This window comes from Sus scrofa, chromosome 2 (assembly GCF_000003025.6).
Source record: "Sus scrofa isolate TJ Tabasco breed Duroc chromosome 2, Sscrofa11.1, whole genome shotgun sequence".
NCBI lineage: Eukaryota > Metazoa > Chordata > Mammalia > Artiodactyla > Suidae > Sus > Sus scrofa.
This window is the reverse complement of record NC_010444.4, coordinates 38477343-38498357: the sequence shown is the minus strand read 5'-3', so window position 1 is coordinate 38498357 and position 21015 is coordinate 38477343. Positions and strand designations below refer to the sequence as shown.

The following is a 21015-nucleotide window of genomic DNA, read 5'->3' as shown; positions in this document are numbered from 1 at the left end:
GGGCTGCCTTGTTTGTGGTCTCAAGCTAAAGTTAAGGATTTTCTATTTTTCTTAAGTGGGAAGCGCTTAGAAGAATTTTAAGGAGGGAGAGTGACATATCATATATATATAGACACACACACACTATATATATATATGTATATTAAAAGACAAATATGCCTTTATATATATACAAATATGCTTATATATATATAAATATGCTTTTATATATATATATACGAATATGCCTTTATATATATGTAAACAAATATACCTTTACACACACACACACACACACACACACACACATACATATATATATATATATTTTTTTTTTTTGTCTTTTTAGAGCCACACCCATGGCATATGGAGGTTTCCAGGCTAGGGGTCCATTCAGAACTGTAGCCACTTCACCACAGCCACAGCAACGAGGGATCCAAGCTGCATCTGTGACCTACACCACAGCTCATGGCAATGCCGGATCCTTAAACCACCGAGCGAGGCCAGGGATCAAATCCAGGTCCTCATGGATATTAGTCAGATTCTTTAACGCTGAGCCACAATGAGAACTCCTAATTTATGTTTTTTTTTTTTTTTTAAAAAAAGGATCCATTTTTTGGGGAAAGTGACAGGCGAGAAGGGATCAGGAAGACCAATAAGTGCTGGCCATTTGAGAGATGATTATAATTTGAAAGGGGATGGGTTTTCCATATTGCTGTGGAGGATAGATTCAAGAGATATTTATGAAATAAAATCAATAGAACTTGGGAAGGGCCAGTATTTGAGGAGTGAGAACAAAGACGACTCCTTAAAAAAAAGATGGTTTAAGGGGATAAAGGTGCTGCAGATGGATATGGAGAACATAACATGTGGATTTTGGAATTAAGATCAAGAGTTTGGTTTCAGCTGGATGAGCCATGAGATGCCTGTGAAGATATCCAAATGGAATGTCAGGTAGGCTCCAGCTGTAATGACATAAAATATGTAAAGTAGGATATACTAGACAGTCAGTGTTATTTCCTGTCCTTTTATAGGGTGTTGGGATCTTTTGTCATTGCTTCTAGAGGAAGATGGATATTCTCAGCTGGAGGCCAGAAATGCTTGGGCACAGCATTGGCCTGGACTCAATTTTTCTTAAGAACAGATTGGCAGAACCTGCAGGTCCTAAATGGGCCTATTTAAAACTTTTTATAGAATATAACAAGGGTTGAGAGCCACAATTTTTTTTTTTTTTTTTTTAAGGCCCACACTTGAGGCATATGGAAGTTCCCAGGCTAGGGGTCTAATCAGAGCTGTAGGTGCTAGCCTACGCCATAGCCACAGCAATGCCAGATCCAAGTTGCGCCTGCCACCTATACCATACCTTACCACAACACCAGATCCTTAATTTACTTATCGAGGCCAAGGATTGAACCTGCGTCCTCATGGATACTAGTCAGATTCGTTTCTACTGAGTCACGAGGGGAACTCCAAGATCCACAAATATTTGCAGAGAATAATCTTTAGTAGTTAGTTGTCTGTGCCCAAAGTATTTAAATCATAGACTGATAATTTTCTTAGTGGTCTTATGGCCATATCTGCAGTATATGAAAGTTCCCAGGACAGGAATTAAATCTGAGCTGCAGCTGTGATCTATGCCACAGCTAACATTATGCTGGATCTTTTAATCCACTGGGCTGGACCAATCAGGTATCAAACACACACTTCTGCAGTGACCAGAGCCTCAGAAGTACAATTCTTAACCCACTGTCCCACAGCAGGAACTCCTCTTAGTGGTCTCAGCAAGAACTTGAGTCAAATTATAATTCTGCAACTCTGCTACTTTCTAACTATGTTACTGGGGATAATTTTAGTCCCAGACACATTTTCCTAATCTGTAAAATGAGGAAAATAGTAATCTTTAGGGTTGTTGTAGGAATTTCAGTTGGATGAAGTCAATAAATGGCAGGTTTCATAAAAAAAAGTGTTTTCTGTATTTGGGCCAGCACTAGTTAAAAGATGTAACTTGTGTTTCTAATTAAATTTGAGAGACTCTAGAGTCACTTATTAAAAATACTCAAGGAGTTCCTGTTGTGGCTCAGCAGTTAACTCACCTGATTAGTGTCCAGGAGGATGCAGGTTTAATCTCTGCCCTTGCTCAGCAGGTTAAGGATCCGGTGTTGCCGTGAGCTGTGGTGTAGGTCGCAGACATGGCTTGGATCTGGCATTTCTGTGGCTGTGGTGTAGGCCGGCCACTATAGGTCTGATTGGATCCCTAGCCTGGGAACTTCCATATGCCACAAGTGTGGCCCTAAAAAGCCAAAAACCAAACCAAACTAAAACAAAACTATATATATATTCAAGTATAAGGACATAAATAGTGGAGTGGGCATATGAGTGCAGGCACATGTATTCTATAATCTGGTCACAGCCTCTAATTCTGGGGTGGGGGGACAAGGAAGTCATTGATTTAAGAAGGAGAGTGACATTGAAGAGTCTCCTGCATCAGACTGTGTTGATAACCAGCTGCTGAAGAAAAAAAGCTGTACCAAGAGTTAGCTGGAGGATTTGAGAAAAAGACAAATAGCCGGAAGAGGAAGGATCTATATCTTAAATGTCATGCTATTCAAACACATTAGATAAGAAAGACAAAACCTTTAGGCTTTTGAAATGTGGCAAACTAATTGAGGATTTGTGACTTGCAGGCAACTATGCTGGGGTGGGGTTTGAAGAATGAGGATGGCCAGCTAGGGTGTCAAAATTGTTCTAAAACTGTGTACATTTACTAAAAATCATTAAACTCTGTCTTTACTGTACTTGAATTTTATGGTATGTAAATTATACCTCAATAAGAACATTTAAAGAAAGAAAAATGGAGACTATCAAATTAGTCACATTTGACTTAGAGTTGGTTAAATGCCACTGTAGATTCATTCACATATTAATTCACTCATTCATTTAACCACGCATATTTCTGCCTGTCCTTTTTCCCATCCACCTGCATGCCATCCATCCATCTATCCATTCATCCGTATATACAACTATCCTTGTGTGAGAACCTCTTGGTTGAAAGAAATGAGTCAGACGTAAAGAAGACCTGACTTAAAGAAGTTGGAGTGGATAGAGTTAGGGGTTTTAAAGAATATTTGGAATTGCCCAGCAGAGTATATATATTCTGGGGAAGAGAAGAATCTAAAATTTTGTCCATTTGGATCTATATGCATAAAAAAAGGATATCTTTTTTTAATCCTTCGGACTATAGAATGCTTACAAAACATTTGTTGCTCTGTTGCTTTTTTGATTGAGAACCCTGGCCTCAGTCAGACCGGTGTCCAGGCTCTGTGTACTTCCACAAGGGCACTGACTTCTCAGAGCCTCTATTGCCGAATTGGTAAGACAGGGATCATAATTCTGGCTTCATAGGGTTGTTAATAGAATTAAATGGGATAATGCAGATGGAACACTTTACTGAATGCCCAGCATACAATAAGTGCTCAGTATATGTTAATCGTTATTAGTACATATCTGTCCGGTTATTTGAGGTTTTCCATACATACCCTTCTTCCTCAAGGGCTGGAATCCCACTTCTTCCACTAGGATCTGCGTCTTTCCCCTTTTCAAGTTTCTACCTGTAATGAATCATAGGTCAAGTTTTACATCATCTAGAAGGGATTTCTTCTCTGATACTGTGATAATTTGACTGCTCATATCTTACTTAACTATCCCTGTATTTGGCTCATCTCCGCTTAGAGTTTCTAATTTCCTTGTGGTCAGGGAAAATCTCAAACATCTTGGAGCTTGGACAGTGCTACAGTCCACAGAGTCGGTGTCCCATTTATGAGTGGATGCTTATTCACTAATGCACAAAGGCAAGAGTCACTGAATAAATATTGCTGAGGAGTTCCCATGGTGGCTTAGTGGGTTAAGAACCCAACATAATGTCACTGAGGATGAGGGTTCTATCCTTGGCCTTATTCAGTGGCATGGGGATCCTGTGTTGTGGCAAGCAAGCTGTGGTTGTGGTGTAGGCTGGCAGCTGCAGCACTGATTTGACCACTAGTCTGGGAAATTCCATATGCCACAGGGGCAACCCTAAAGAGAAAAAAAATAATGGCATGAAAGAAGGCCTGCATTAATTAAAAGACACACAAAAAACCGTGTTTTTGGCACAGTGGTCAGGCCCAACCAAAGTAGATTTGTCCTTAAGGTTGGCTTTTCCCAGGGAGGCCATTCATTGTCCTTTGAAATACAGTTGACCCAACTCTCTGAATTGACATAGCACATGTTAGAGAGATATTCATTGGAAAATCAACAATGTTTGGGGGGCTCTGTTCCAGCCTGTCAAATGCCTGTCAAATACAAGTGGGAGGAAAAGGACAGTTGCAGTCTCCAGGAAAGAAAAAAAAACATAGACATATGACAAAGGATGTGCATATGACATTGAGTCAAGCTTTATAATGAGAGAAAATGTGACAGCTTAATTATTGATCCATTCTGATGTGGGGAGGGAAATCTAAGCACTTCCTCTTGCAAAGTGAGCTGTGATGCCTAAAAATTGTCCCCTTGCTAGCAAAAAAACATCAAGTACTTCTCACGGTTCTTACAAGTCATTGGAGCCCTTGTAGAAGTATTCTTGACCCACAAGAGGTTTCAGATTTCTAGCAAGTTAAGTTCTAATTTTGGTTAGCAATCACCACTTAACAGGTCAGTGAGGCTGGCTGTAATACTAGGCTCCCCTAAACCTGTAGATCCACTCTTTAATGTTACACAGAGGCTACATCTTCTATTTTTTGCTGGGTTTGCTGTGTGAGAGGATATATGAAAAGTACCTGGGCCTTGGCATGTACCAGACTTAATTTAGTTTCTTGGCATCTCCATTTAGTAGCTAAATATTGATGAATTTGAGCTTCTCTTATCTTGAAGTCAACGCTAAGAGTGTTATCAAGTTATTTTGGAATTTAGTCATTGTTGTCAACATTATCCTAATAGTTATCTTTCTCATCATAGTGGCTAACATTTATTGACCTCCTAGTATGTGTCAAGAATTGTTCTAAGTGCTTTACATGGGATAAACCCATTTAACTCTTTCCACACATACTAATAAGGTGTATTATTCCCCTCTCTAAAACAGCTATTGTAATGCCAGGCATAAAGGTACATGAATATCACTATTTAATAAAGAGTTACTATCTTTCAGGCTACGTATGGTCTAAAGAGTGTTTTTTTTTTTTTTCAAAGAAAAAAACATTCTAGACTGTTGTCACCAAAAGGAATTAAGCTTGGAATTTATATAGTTCAGTGTTTACTATATTTTTTTAAAGCCAGAAACTATTGTTCACATGATCACTCTGTCAAAATCATAAAAGCAGAGCTATTCTTTCTGAATCAGAGATAAGAGACTAAGCCGTACCTGACAACCATCTGCTCCCAACACTCTGAGGAATAGTGTGGAAATCACTGAATTTGTCCTTTCCTAGATAAGCAAAGTGATTTATAGTGTTTATTAGTATAGACCCTAAATTATAAATTAGATTTCCTCTCTAGAGTCTATTGTTTTCTAAGAGACCACAATTGTGATGTGGCAGTATAATTACTATTTACTAAAATGTACAGAATCAAAGATGATGAAGTGCCTTTATATGCTTTATTATATTTGAACTTCACAACTCCTGTGGTGGCTATAGCCAATTCCTCCTTCTTCACCTAAAAATGCTGCATAACAAAGTTTTTTTTGGTGTGGAAATGTTGGTGGAGCTGGTTATAGAAGTAGGAGAGAAAAAAAAAATCAGAGACCAGAAATACTCAAAGTGGGTGATCCCATGGAGATAAGTAAACACACTGGAGTTGGCATTTGCCCAGAGGGCAATTTATAATCCCTATTGGTAGAATCTGGCTTCTGGTGGACCCTGTGTAAGTATAAAGAAGACAAACCCTGGGGCTGGTATGAAGTGTATAAATCAGGAGGCTTGAAGGATGAGCCCTCAGTGGGTGACAGGCAAAATCCATTCTGTAAAAGGAGGCTTGCCTGTCAGCCTTGACTCTAGATAAGGGAGTGTGGCAGAGAGAAGTTTGTATTCCTAGAAGTTTAGGGCCTACGTTTATTCTACCTGTGTGGCTCAATCCTTATGCCCCAAAGGCAAAATGTAGTTTAAAGTGATTGTGGGTTGATAGTTTCCTCAGGCGCCTGACAAAAGCAAATACAGATCCTCTGAAGAAATACAGTTTTAAAACCCAAACTTCAAATAATTCCCACAGATTAAATCCTAAAAAAAAAATAAGAGCTCAGAAATAGAAGAATCACTCAAAACACAAGAAAATAAGTCCTCATCCATGATACTCAGTGAAACAACAAACTGTAAAATCAGATGCTGATTTTATATCAGTAAAATTTTACTTCAGATATTGGAGATATCTGAATAAAATATATGTCTAATACTTTTTATTTGGCTGCACCTACAGCATACAAAAGTTCTTGGGCCAGGAATCGAAACTGAGCTGCTGAAGTGACAATGCCAGATCCTTACCCCACTGTGCCACTGGGGAAACCTAATATGTTTTTATAAAAAGAAATTAATGGAGTTCCCTGGTGGCTCAGTGGGTTAAGAACCCAGCATTTTCACTGCTGTGGGTTGAGTCACTGCTGTGGTGCGGGTTTGATCCCTGGCCCTGGAACTTCCACAGGCTCACAAGCATGGCCAAAAAAAAGGAATTAAAATAGAATAAGAGACTACAAATTTGACCAAGGAGATTGAAAAAAAAAAAAGAAATTGAATTACAGGAAATTAAAGTATAAGTAAAATAAAAATGATATAGATTACTGAAACAAAATATGACCCTACTTGAGAGAATTAATAAACCAAAATATGCACCTGGAAGTTAAGTAGAATTCAGCATAGAAAAAAGAGATGAGACTCTTAAAACAAGCCTTGGTAACATGGAGGAGAGCTTGAGGAGAAAATAATAGCTAATTAGAGTTCTAGAGATAGAATAGAGAAAATGATGGAGAGAGAAAGTTTGCAGAGAAAATAGCTTTATCAGCCTTTATCAATTTTCTGAATTGATAAAAAATTTAATCTTTGGATTCAAGAATCCCAAGAAATCCTAGGAAGAATAAATAAAAATAAATTCACAACTAAATACTTTAAAGTTAATGAATATAAAATGAAACAAAACCTATCTACCAACTGAACAAAATATGATCTTAAAAGCCACAGAGAAAGGGTTTGTCACATATTAAAAAGTGATTATTAGGTCAGTAACCTACTTCTCAACAACAATAATAGAAGCCCTGGAAAACAATGGAATATCTTCAAAATATTTAGATGAAGTAACTCTATACCCCAAAAACCTAGTTTTTCTTTTTTCTTTTTATATTATGGTTTATCATAGGACATTGAATATAATTCTGTGTTCTATACAGTAGGATCTTATTTATTCCCTCCATATGTAATAGAATAAAGGTATTTTTTAAGTGGGAGGTTAGTCAAAGGGTATATTTAGATAAATTGAAATCGGATATAATTACTATCAAAATATCTTCACTAGAGGATTTTCTAAAGAATACATTAGAAGAGAAATAATTATCCTGGAGTAATTCTTCTTGAATGTCTAAGATTCAAGAAGAATTGTTATGCCAAGAAATATTAAACACGTGGTTAAAAAAAGATGTTTGTAATTCAAAAGCTGCAGATGACTCAAATGTCCATCATAGTGTAATGGGTAATTGTGGAATACTGGTATTGTGAATTACTATACATCATTGGTGAATATAGACATTAACATGGATGAATAAAAGAATACACCATAGAAGATAAGTACAGTATGATTTCATCGACGTGAAGTTCAAAATGGGTAAAACTAAGTAATCAGTTGTTTAGAAATATATATTTATATATGGTAAAATTATAAAAATATGTAAAGGAGGGATTTACATAAAAGCTAGGATAGTTGTCTCTGATGACTGGGGGGATTCCTTGAGGAGGTGTAATAGGGAATAATGATTTTTATTTTATATATTCATATATATAAAATTTATATATTCATATATATAATATAAAAAGACTAGTCATTGGGGTTCCCTTCATGGCTCAGCAGGTTAAGAACACGACTAGTATCCATGAGGTTGCAGGTTTGACCCCTGACTTCGCTCAGTGGGTTAAGGATCTGGCATTGCTGTGTGCTGTGGTATAAGTCGCAGAGGTGGCTCTGTTCTGGTGTGGCTGTGGCTGTGGCGTAGGCTGGCATCTGCAGCTCAGATTTAATCCCTGGCCTGGAAACTTTCATATGCTGCAGGTGCGGCCCTAAAAAGCAAAAAGGACTAGTTGCGCAAGAAGGTAGTAGGAAGAAGATTCAGGATCAACATGGATAAAAGCCTTCAAGAAGGAAAAACTTAGCAAATTTGTTTCCCTTTATTAAGGGGAAAAAAAAAAATCTCAAGCACGGGATGTTGTAAAGTTTCTTGTTAATAGTGTTCTCTCCCCTTGCCACCTTACCTTTGCATATTGCTGAGGTGTGTTTTCATGGATGGTGACATATAAAAATGTTTCATGCAAAAAAAAAATGTTTCATGCTTTATTATTCAGATGTCTTTTATTCTCTTCTTTCCTGATGTAAACTTTTGTCTGCTTCTTCTAGGTCATAACTTCTGTGCTGAAGGACCTAAATGTGGTGAAAACTCAGAGTGCAAAAATTGGAATACTAAAGCTACTTGTGAGTGCAAGAATGGTTACATCTCTGTCCAGGGAGACTCTGCCTACTGTGAAGGTAAGGGAGCTATTTAATAAAGTCAGCTTGTGAGAAATGTATTCCTGGTAGACGTGGTTGAGGATTGAAAGCCTTCACTTGGCTCTGGTTCTGTAGAATCCTAAAAGAAATTATATCAACTGCCTAGGGTACTTCATTCTCCTGACTTATCCAAGCTGCTTAATAGCATGGGGAAACAAGACCCTTGAAGGTTGTTAAATACAGCAAACAACCAAACTGGTAGGGCCATATCAAATCCCGTATTCTGCTGTCACCATATTTAAAAATTACCAACAAAACTTTAAATACCTCATTTTATGTTGCCTTATTTGAGTAGATTTTCATCCCCAATTTCAATTAAATGTTGTGTGGTACGTCCTCATTTTGAATGGATGTTTTGATACTAGCTTATACCCAGTTGCCACCTTCTTCACCTGCTAAGGTCAGAATTTTTTTTTTTTCAATTGTGTTTCTTAATGACTGATTCATGTGTTGCTAATTCCCACACTATATTAAAAGTCCCAGTTGCAGATGGACTCATAACGTTGGCACTTGGACCGATGCCATTGTGGTGGGTTAATGGCCTCAAGCATCGGCGACCCCCATTTTCACTTTGTAGAGCAGAACACCTCCACTGTCTTATGAGAACATCCCTTTTGATGCTCAGCACTCTGGTGGCAAGCACTGCATACTCCTGGTCCTTTAATGTGCCAGAGGGTCAAGGATTAGTTCTTACTTTGGACTTTGAGGCATAGTGCCCTAAAATCTGAGTCCATCCATTTCTCCAATGCTCGCTGGCTCCCTCCCATCCGTTTAGAGAAATGCTTACAAGCAAAGTGATGGCTGGACTGTTTCTCTGTCCTGGTTGCACCCAGTCATTTCTGTCATCTTTGCTAACAGTATATTGAACCTTGATGGTCTGTTAATCAGGAAGGTAGATGTCTTGAATGCAATAAATGGTGCAAAATTTTGGTCACTCTCCTCCTACCGATATGGGTCTCACGTGGGTTGGGTATTATCGTGATAAAGACCATTGTGCTGTTTTATATGGTTGACACCTGCTTAACTTTCTGTCTTTGACTAAAGACCTCTTCAATTGCTTAGGAAATGTGTCTAATTACTGTGTTCAGAACCTGGTAGGTAGCCTTTGGTTTTCATTTCTTCTGGTTCTCAATAGCAATGTATGTCTAATGTTCTCTCCTTTCCTGTACACTTTTTTTTTTTTCTTCTTTTGCTTACCTGTATAGCTTTGAACTTGATTTGGGAGATTTGCCACTTGGGAGGATGAAGTTGCCCCCTTAGTTATGAACTTTTTCATCTATCCATTAACATCCTGTTACTTATTTGTGAGTTTTGAGGAAGAGGGCTATTAATGTCCATATTTCACATTAACATTTATTTTTTCATATCTTATGCAACTTTCTATTTTTTGTCAGGAAATTAATGTAATTTTACAAATAAAAAAGTGAACATTTCTTTTCCATTCATCACGGAAAAAATCCCACAGACCAGGTAATGGTCTAAAAAAATTTGCTTACCGTACGCTATATATGGTCATAGATTGTGAACAATTTTAAAAATGATAGAAAGAACCTCAAAGTGAATTGAATCCTGATTCTACAATTGGCAGACTTTTTAGCTGTCCATTGGAACCGGCAAACCACCATTCCTGGCTCCTCTTAGCTATTGAGATCTAGTAGAGCTTAGGAGGAAATTGCTGTTTGGAATTCTTTTTTTTTTTTTTTTTTTTTTTTTGTCTTTTTGCCATTTCTTGGGCTGCTCACACGGCCTACGGAGGTTCCCAGGCTAGGGGTTGAATCGGAGCTGTAGCCACCAGCCTATGCCAGAGCCACAGCAACACAGGATCCGAGCCGCGTCTGCAACCTACCCCACAGCTCGCGGCAACGCTGGATCCTTAACCCACCGAGCAAGGCCAGGGATCGAACCCGCAACCTCATGGTTCCTAGTCGGATTCGGTAACCGCTGAGCCATGACGGGAACTCCTGGAATTCTTTAATTCTCTCTTTTTTTAGTGTGTGGAATCAATTTTGTGAAGTGTCATTGTGATATTATGCCTATCGCTTGTATATGAGCACCTGATTTTATTGATTATGTTGAGCGATTTCCGGTCTAAATCACTGTTTTCTTGAACATGCTGCTCAGCTCATTGTTGGGCTGGTATGTACTCTGGTACCACCTTGGGTATGGTGATGTGCTCAGGCTTCATTCATTTCTCTGTTACCATGGAGACATTCTACGAGTTCCAGAGGGTTTGTTCATAAAGAGAAGGATAGCATCTATGAAGAAATAACTAAACATTAGAGCATGTAAGAATAGAACTCAGAATAGAACAGGGATCAAATGCTGGGCATCTGGATAGGAGGCCCTGAGAACCAAGTAGAGTGAATGTCATTTAGAGCAATCGCCCTCTCTCTTTTATTTCTTCCATCTTCAGCACACTTGGGCTTTGGGCTTATTTTGCTGTGGTTGCATGATGGCTGCCGTAGCCTCAGGCATGATGGCCTCATACCAGCAAGGAAGGAAGGGAGGGCCAGGGGTTAAAAACCTTCTCTGTGTGAGGTTGTCTTTTCATGTTAAAGAAAGTTCCTCCTGGAAGCTTCCTCCCTTACCTCTCTCCCCATGCAGAAGTCTTCTGCTGTCTTATTTTTCAGAGCTGGGTTACACCCTCTCCACCCCTATACCAGTGTTTGGGGAAAGGGGAGTGAGATGATGCTCACTGGTTTGGGCTAATTTTGGTCAACCCTTGGATCTGTGGCAGAGTTTGCTTCCCCGAGACCAAGTGATCTTTGGCCATTGCCCCAACTAATGAGGGTTGTAGCAATAGGAAGAGGGTATGGGTGGTTTGGGGTGGGCAAAAAGCTATATATACTACATTCTTTTATGGTAAAATGTAGTTTATGGCCTTTTCCCCAGCTCTGTCCTCAGAATTATCCTCTGAGATGCTTACCAAGTGCCCGTCTGTGTAACAGAGACTCTCAGAGGCTGAGTTCACTGTCTTACTATAGCCTAGAGAGGAGTAGATGCTTAAGAACTGCTTCAGGCAAGTTATTTTTTACTCTGAGTAAATGGAGTGAAAATGACCCAGATTGTACAAACCATGATGAACAAGACTGGCTTGCAAATTAAAACAAAATATTACACACGTTGTCCAGGCTATCTTGAAAAGCCTATTCAGGCTCTCAGTGGAAAAAGAAGCAAAAAGACTTTCAATTTTCTTGACTTTCTAGAGCAGTAACAGAGATAGTGCATTAAGGACTCCTGTGCTACAGAGATTGCCATAGAAACTGCCATAGAGGAGATATCGGAACTCCTGGCCAATCAATAGAAGATAATAAGACCCTTTGTCAGCTGTGATACAATTCAGAGGAGGTCGTTTTATTTTGCCTCATCCAACTCAAGCAGGAACATTCCCCATTTTCAAAACTGTTGTCATTGGATTTTGGTATTTTATGAATCTGGTCTACTGAGGCATTTTTTAACCTTTGTGATGACATTTTTCGATGGGTTGGTTTTAAATACTTTCTGATACATTAGTTTCAATTAGAGGTAATGTCTCAGCAAAGTGTAGCAATTCAGGCCTATTCATGATCTTCATGAATATGGTACATAGAGTCTCATAAACTTTTTTCTTCTTGCAGTAAAAAGTTACATGGAAGAAACAAAAAACAATGTGGTGTCAGATGCATCATGCCATCTGTCAGGCAGAGAAAGGACTACAATTAGCATTAAGTAATACCTCCTACTTACAGAGTGCTCTGAATTTTTCTAACTCCTCTTACAGATATTGTGCTCTTTGAGCCTTGCAGTAAATCTTTGAGGAAAATTGTAGTGTTAGCCACATTAACTCCATTTTTTAAAGTGCAGACACAAAGACTCAGAGAAATGAAATGAAGATAATACTTATTCCTCCTCCAGGTCTTTATGCCCTGACTTCATGCACTACCTCCCCACCCACCCTGTTCTAATGTGGTATTGTTCAAAATATTTGTTGTCTCCTTCGTCTAATGAAATATGAATGGCTGTGACATGTACCATTTCAGAGTAGAGCCTCTACAAGCTGTTGCAGGGTTCCTTCTCTTTCTTATAAAGTAGCACAGTTCCAGAGTCCCACAATGAAGATGACATGGAGCTGTGCAACACCTGACAGGGAATAGATATGTGGCATAAGTGAGAAATAATCATGTGGGTTATGGAAATTTTCAAAGGTGCAATTAGCTGTTACCTTTTCATAACTTAGCCTAAGCCTACTGGTATACCTGCCTGCTTAGTTGACCCTAATCTTGTGGTTTTGGAAGGACACCCCCAGCTCAGTGCTCATGATAGAATGTATATATATATATATATATATTTAACAGAGCAATCATTGAGAATTATCAGAAAAAGTACAAATTGTGTGGACCATTATTAGTCTTCTCTGGCCCTACTGTCAAGTAATATATTTTTTTTTTTTTGCCGACCGCAAGCTGTAAATTAGTGCTTTGTTATGGCCAAATCCAATGTGTGGAGCTGGATTTCCCAATTAAGATGATAATGAGACAATGCAGGTCAAAAATGTAGCTAATTGTCTGACATTCACTTAACATTTAATGAATCACAACAGTTATCATCACCATCAACTTACATCATTAATATTTATGAGGATCTTGCTAGGAGTTGGAAGAGTGTGTACTCTTTGGGGCCAATACTTTGAGAAAGTGAGCCTCTCATGTCTACACCTTTGGGGAGAATTGGAGGCAGCAGGAAAGAATGTTTTTAGATGGAAGGACCAAGTTCTATCAGATCCGAGAGGAGCATATTGTTAGCAGTGAGGTACCAAGTGTAATGATTGATCGTGATGAAGTCATCCCTTCCTTGGAAAAACTTGAGTGGGGTTAAATGCAAGGATAATATGTAGTGAAACAAAATGGCATTTATAGGTTTACATTTAATAATTTCATGTAACAAAACTACTGAAGTGTCTGAAACACAGCAACTTATTAGCAAGGTGATTTATAACTTCTTTCCCATGACTGGAAGTGATGACAAAGGGTCTGACACTTAGAATGTTAAGAGGCTGAGAAAGTGGCAACAAGGTCAGAGTTCAAGCAGAAAGAAGATTCAGAACAGCTGATGCTTCTTGGATGCAGAGGCTAATATGAGTGCACTTCCATAGAAACGAGACCCTGTGAATTCCTGATTAAGAGAATTCATGGGAAATGAGAATGTGTGGGAAATGGTGAGTGTGCTTCATTACACTTCTCATTATCCAAGGATTAATCAGACCAGACTTGTTCGTTTTGAAATTTTATAAAATGCACGAGCCTTTGGATCTAGGTAGCCTAGTTTATGCTCAAATCTGGGCCTCAGTCTCCTAATGTTCTGACTGGAACAGCACAGGGATCAAAAACCTCTTTTTGATCACTCGTTGTTAGTTAAACCTTAATTCTAAGCCCCAGCTCTTATTTATCTCCAGGGGTTCAGAATGACTGAGATAAAAATACCTCAGGGAATCCTTTTTCTCTCTCTTCGTATTTAGCCTGTATGACTAATAGATCTTTTGGTATTCAGTTATCCTTTAATAATCCTTAGAGTTCCCTGGCTGCCTAGTGCTTAAGGATCCAGTGTTGTCACTGCTGTGGAGTGGATTTGCTCCCTGGCCCAGGAATTTCTGCATGCCATGGGCATGGCCAAAAAAAAAAAAAAAAAAAAAAAAAATCCCTGCCTTCTCCCCCATCCAACCCCCTTTTCTAAGACACAGAACTCTCTGGCCATTGCTTGGCTCATGATAAACTCACATGTCACTTTCCTCCCAGCAGCAGGTTCACATGCGCTTTCTTCCTGGCCCTGGCTTTTCTTTGCCTCTGCTTCTTTGTTCCCAAGGCCACTTTGCAAAAGCACCTGCTCTGGTTCCTCCACCTGCTTAAACTCTTGCCTCTTCTTAGCAGAACTGCCCCCCTCCCTACCCCCCTGCCTGCCTATGCCACTAACTTTCTTTTTGGAATTAAAACAACAAAAAATAAAGCCCAAATCCCAACCTTGGTTATTGCACTTGGGTTGAAGTAAGAAGTTAATTTTTGAGCTCATTGCTCAGGAAAGAGCCCCAGTCAAACCAACCGGCGCTGTGGTCAGGACTGCTATTTAAGTAGCATTTGCTATTTGTCTTTTTAATTAATTAATGTATTTATTTATTTAACTTGACCATGTTTTAAAAGATCATTTGTAAGATATTTGGAATTTTGAGTTATTTCTTCAGGATAAAAATGCCGTAAGTGTTGATTAGGTTTCTAGGCTAGCATGCAGAAGCCAAATTTACTCATCATGTGGCTGATCTGTTATACTGCAAAGCTCTTCTGAGTTCCACGGTCCTGAGACCAGGGGATCAGGTACTTTTCTCCCATATTCTGTAATGACACTTCCATCCACCCTGTTGCTAAGGTCACTAGATGGGAAAGTCATCATCAATGCCATGCATCCCTCACTCCCAGCATCTACTACATCAGGAGGTCAACTTGGTAGCTTTACTTCCAAAATGAATCACAGATTTACCCATGTCTTGCTCCGACTCTTGTCCAAGCTTCTTTTATGTCATGGCTTGTGATTGTAGCAGTGACCCCTGTAAGCTAGTCTCCAAATATCAATCAGAGCTCTTAAAAATGTAAGTTATATCATGTCACTCTTCTGTTTAAAATCATCTCATTGCTTCCTCTTATCTTAGAATAATGTTCAAGCTTGGTCCTATGGACGGCGCTGTGTGAACTGGACTCTACTTTTCTGATTGCATTGTGTACCCCCTTTTCTGTGTTTTCTTTTTCCCCACCTGCTCTCTCATTCCTTATATTTTTCCCGGAGGCCTGTGCAGTAGAACTTTTTTCACCCTGGCATGCCTTTCATCTAGATCTTGGCAAATCTGCTTTCTAGCCATCGTTTGAGTTGTAGCTCACATGTCACGCTTTAGAAAGTTTTCTCCTAACTGACCTCACTCAGTTAACTCTGCTACTACCGTCAGCTACTCTCTATACCATTTTCACTTTCTTCGGTTATTTTATTTTCTTCATAGCACTTATAATCTAAAATGGTTTTGTTTTCTTGTTTGATTATGATCTGACTTTTCCCTTGAGAATATAAGCAGCAGGAAGGCAGCGATTTTATCTCTGTCACTGTATCTCTAGCACTAGAAAAGTACAGAGGGTGTTAAAGGCACATCAAAATGTTTGTTTAAATTTTGAATGGATAAGCAGTGAGGTCCTCCTGTACAGCACAAGGAGCTATATCCAATCTCTTGGGATAGAACATAATGGAAAATAATGTAAGAAAGGGAATGTATATATATGCGTGACTGGGTCATTGCTGTACAGCAGAAATTTTCACATCACTGTAAATCAACTATACTCTAATCAAAAATATTTTAAAAAGAATAAATGAATGAGAAGTCTCTAGCTGATTCATGCCTTTCTGTATCTGACACTCTTTCTTGTATCAGATTTGTCTTGTTAGGGTTGATCAAGTGCTGCTTTTCAGCATAAAAATCTGTATCTCAGGCTGGTTCTGCTCTTTTTTGCTAATGGTCCATCCCATAATATTCATGCTGCCTCTTCACTTCATTCCATGTAAACTCTGCTGCCATTATTTGCTACAGATTGACTTTTGTCACCATATAGCAAGAGAGAAATTGTAGCTGTCCCTTGACTTGGAAGAGAATCATTTAATTTTAATAATTTAATTAAACAATTTGAAGAAGAGACTCATTTAAAAAGAATTTAAAAAGGTCAACTGCCTATAGAAAAAAAAATTCTCTGGTTTCAACACAATAGACATTTTTGTTTCCCTTCATCTAGCCTTTGAAATGGACATTTTTGATTGACAGGTGGCTTTTCTCAAAGCCGTGATTCAGGGCCCCAGGCTGCTTCCCTCTTTGGCTCCACCATGGGCACCCTGGCAGGGGAAAGGGAGTGGAAGGTGATGACTGGGAGCTTTTTAGGGGCTAGTGCTGGCCACATTCTACTGGCCAGCACTTTGTTACTGGCTTTCCTAACTGCAAGATAGGTGCATAAATGGTGTCCAGCTCTATGCCTAGGAAGAAAAAGAATCTTGCTTTGTCAATAGTTTTCCAGTTTTGCCACAGTTACCGGGTGAAAATAAAAGTGTCCCCTGTTAATTTTATGCCTCTTAGTTTTGGTTTATTTCCTGAATCCCTCCCTGCTCCACCACATGGGCCTCTGGCTTCAATTGATTGTATTACAACTTGCTCACTAGGATGCTAGACAGACAGGATTTAACTCTCTTGCTTCTGCTTTCTTGTTTGCATCATCTTTAGACATCCCTGTGGCCCCCACTGTATGGCCTCATCTGGATTTATTCTGTCCCCAGTACACCTCTTTCCCCAAAGTGACCCATCTCTTCTTTCCAAAAACTCACAGCTCCTCACATGCTGTGGTTCTGAGGCTTATGCTAGGAGGAAAACAACTCATGGAAAAAGTTTACACATATTTGTGAGTGATTGATAATCCAGATAATGTTCCTAGAGATGAATACATTCTTAAAAGGGGATGCTTAATTAAGAAAATCCCCACACTGTTAAATTTCAAATAGCATAACAAAAGAAAGTGAAAATTTCTAAATTTTTTTTTTTTTTTTTTTTTTTTTTTTTGCTGCTTAGGGCTGAACCCATGGCATATAGAAGTTCCCAGGCTAGGGGGCCAATTGGAGATTCAGCCGCTGACCTACACTGCAGACACAGCAAGGCCAGATCCAAGCTGTGTATGTCACCTACACCACAGCTCATGGCAATGCTAGATCCTTAACCCACTGAGCAAGGCCAGGGATCAAACCCTCATCCTCATGGATACTAGTCAGGTTCGTTACTACTGAACCATGACAGGAACTCCAGAAAGTGAAAAATTAGTGTGAATGTGGGTGAGAGAACTCTTGGGCAGGAGAACTAAGCAGATTGTACCTGGATATTTGCATTGCAAGTTGGCTATCCTCAAATAGTCCTGCTTTCTAGCATTTTCCCTGACTTTATTTTTTTCTTGACAACTCCCATGGCACTGATGCAGTGAAAGAGCAGGAACTCAGGATAAGGAGATCTTGAATGATTCTGGCTCTACCAGCTGGGTGATCCTGGAAAGTTACCCAGTTCTTCTATATTTTGATTTTCTCATGGTCCAAATAGAACGTCTAAAAAAAGGATCCAAATAATACCAGTTACTTGTGAAGGTTAAATAAGGGGTGGAATGTGGAAGTATTTTGTAAAGGCTAAAACAGTGTAGCTTGGTATTATAACGTGATTTATAATGATAATGAGGTAATTATACATCATGTAATTATTTATCGTTATATTAACAATAAATATTTTCATCTTGGCATTGCTTGGACTAGAACTTGGCCCTTCAGTTATTTGGGGCTGAGATACACACACACACACACACACACACACACACACAATATATATATATATCTAACTGTGATGGTTAATTTTATATGTCAGTTGGCTGTGCTAAGGGAAGACCGAATAGCTAGTAAACATTATTTATGAGGGTGTCCATGGGGGTGTTTCTGGAAGAGATTAACATTTGATTCAGCAGACTCCCTTACCGATGTGGGCAGGAGTCATCTAATGCATTGAGGGCCCAGATAGAACAAAAGAAGGACAAAATCCTTCTTTCCCTGCTTGACCTAGGACATCCATCTTTATTCTGCTTGGGGACAATGGAGCTCCTGTTTCTTGGACCTTGAGACTCCAGGGCTTGGAACAGCAGCCTCCTTGCATACATGTTTTGACCTTAGACTGAGTTATACCATCCTCTGTCCTGATTCTTCAGCTTGTAGACGGCAGCCTGTGGGACTCTAAGCCATGGTAATATAACATATTATATATGTTATGATGCCTGTATGAAATATTAGAGCAATACCTAGGTAAATCTCCTCATATATACCTACATGAGAATGGAGATAGGGCTAATGGTCAGATGAAAACCATTAGTGGTGGTGAAAAGCATTGTAAGCATACTAAAGAGTTTTCAGTTTTACCCTATAGGCCAGGGTGTACCCATAAAGGATGCAGACCTATGCAGGTGAGAAATTGGATCCATTGGTATATGGAGAAAATATTATTATAACTTTTATATGTTTATTTTCATTTCCTTTAAATTTTTATTTCAGTGTAAGTTTTACAGTGTACATCATGGCTTACTATAATAGTGCATTTTTAATTAAGTAAATGTTTTCATATAGGGGGTCCATGCCCCTACGTCTCTATCAATGAGCAAGCATGATTAAAAACAGAGGTCACTGCTGTAGGCCACAGAGAATTTAATGGAGGATTTGAGATGGGGAGGATGTTACTAGACTGGGAGGTTAGGAAGGTCATCTCATGGCCACATGGAGGCAACATTGCTTACATAGGGGATGTCTTCATGGCTTCTCAGACTTGGCCATGATGGGTGCTGAGGAAATAAAGCATCATTGACATCAAAGAGATGAGCTTGTCCAGCTTTGCTTGGTCTTTCCCCAAATCCTTCTTGACACATTACCTCTGATTCTTGACCATGATTTTCTTCTGAGAGCTGAGTCCTCCGGAGTCTAGCATTTTCCTGGGTGAATCTTCCTTGCTCTGCTCTTTGGTGAATCTATCAGAGGGGCCAGATGGTACCCAGAGTTTGGACCTGTGAAGATGGCCTTATGCTATTTTCCAGTGATGTACTTTCACCTTTGGCTCACTGTACAGTATTTTAGGACTTTTCGAATGTCACCTTGAAAGGCATTCTGCATATCTCATATTATGTATAGTACTTGGCATTTTTTATGTAGCAAAATGAAAGAAGAGAAAAAAAGAAAAGGGGAAATGGGAATTTAGTAGATTTTAATGTTTTGGGTTATTTAAAAAATAAACACCTTTTGGCTATTTCCAAGGTACCTAATATCTGTATAGGACTGAGAAGAATTCAAATTAGTGAGTTCTTTTTGTGCCTTTAGTATTGTGGCTGGTATAGTGTGCCTATTGTATCTTCTGTTTCTTGGTGAGGTTTGCCTGGGAAAACATGAATCGTACACTCACAATAATTAGAGGAGAGTAGCAAGGGTAAATTAAAATTATTTGACTTAGATTTGGGGCACTTGATATAGAAATCCTGGCTTTACCATTATTTCATGAACTTAAGCAGGGGACTTCATCATGTTCCATTTCCCTTTGTAAAATTCATGTGCCAGTTTTTACCTTATTAGTTAGTTTCTTTTAAGGACAGCCATAGGAACTGAGCACGAAGGTCTAAGGAAGTATCTAGAATAAAATAGGGTTTTAGTTAAATGTTAAATCTGAATATGATAAATGCTCACTTAGACACAATTCAATCTTATACAGTATGCTTCAGGATGTATGTCAGTGAGTAGTAAGGAAGAGGAAGTCCGATTCATGGAATTAACAGGAAAGATGCCATAAAAGAGAGGTTTTGTCTTTTTTTGGGGGGGGGTACACCTGTGACATGGGGAGGTTCCCAGGCTAGGGGTCAAATCAGAGCTACAGTCCCTATCATACCATACCGCCACAGCCACACCAGATCCAAGCTGAGTGTGTGACCTACACTGCAGCTCACGGCAACACTAGGTCCTTAACCCACTGAGCGAGGCCAGGGATTGAACCTGCATCCTCATGGATACTAGTCAGATTCGTTTCTGCTGTGCCATGATGGGAACTCCAAGAGAGAGGTTTTGGAAGATTAGGACTGGCTGTGAGGGATGAGGAATGTTTGATGGGGAAGGGTGGGGTGCTACGGGTCGTACAAGGTGAGGCTGTAGGATAAGAGGGAGTTAGTGAAACAAGAGGCAGGGTAAGACGGAGATTGATGCAAGAATTGGGAACAGCATCTTTGAAGACCTGGAGGTACAAGAGGGCAAAGATACACTTTGTTTGGAACCCAAGGTGGGAGATGGGGAGTGGTGAGTGCAGAGGCGGGGGCCAGCCCTTGAGGCCCTAGAAGTTCATATTCTACACTCAGGGCAATGAGAAGTTGCTGAAGGGTTTAAAAAGATGTGCCAAGATCTGACTTGCATTTTGAAAAATTGTCCTGGCTGCAGTGGAAGACGGAATATAACAGCAGGGCAGAAATTCCAGCTGTCAGTCTGTTGGAGTCATCTTGGCAAGATCTTGTGGTGGACATGGAATTGGAAAAAAGGGCAGGAGGTGAGATTGACAGGGCTGGGTGATTGATTGGATGCGAGGGGTAGATTGGATATTGTATGAAGAGGGAAATTAGAATCATTCTCTGGCTGCTTCATCTGCATCCCAGCAAACTCTAATGGCTGACTTTGTGGCTTCCT

At 39.4% G+C, this 21015-nt stretch overlaps 1 protein-coding gene across 4 annotated transcripts in view; it reads left to right on the top strand.

The window, feature by feature from the left end:
- The window catches only part of NELL1 (neural EGFL like 1), a 945441-nt gene that overhangs the window by 256163 nt on the left and 668263 nt on the right, over positions 1-21015 (top strand). For all 4 annotated transcript variants that reach the window (XM_021085298.1, XM_021085297.1, XM_021085300.1 and 1 more), the window contains one exon: positions 8593-8721. In XM_021085298.1, coding sequence (XP_020940957.1) covers positions 8593-8721 — 129 coding nt within the window. The remainder of the gene's footprint in view (positions 1-8592; positions 8722-21015) is intronic.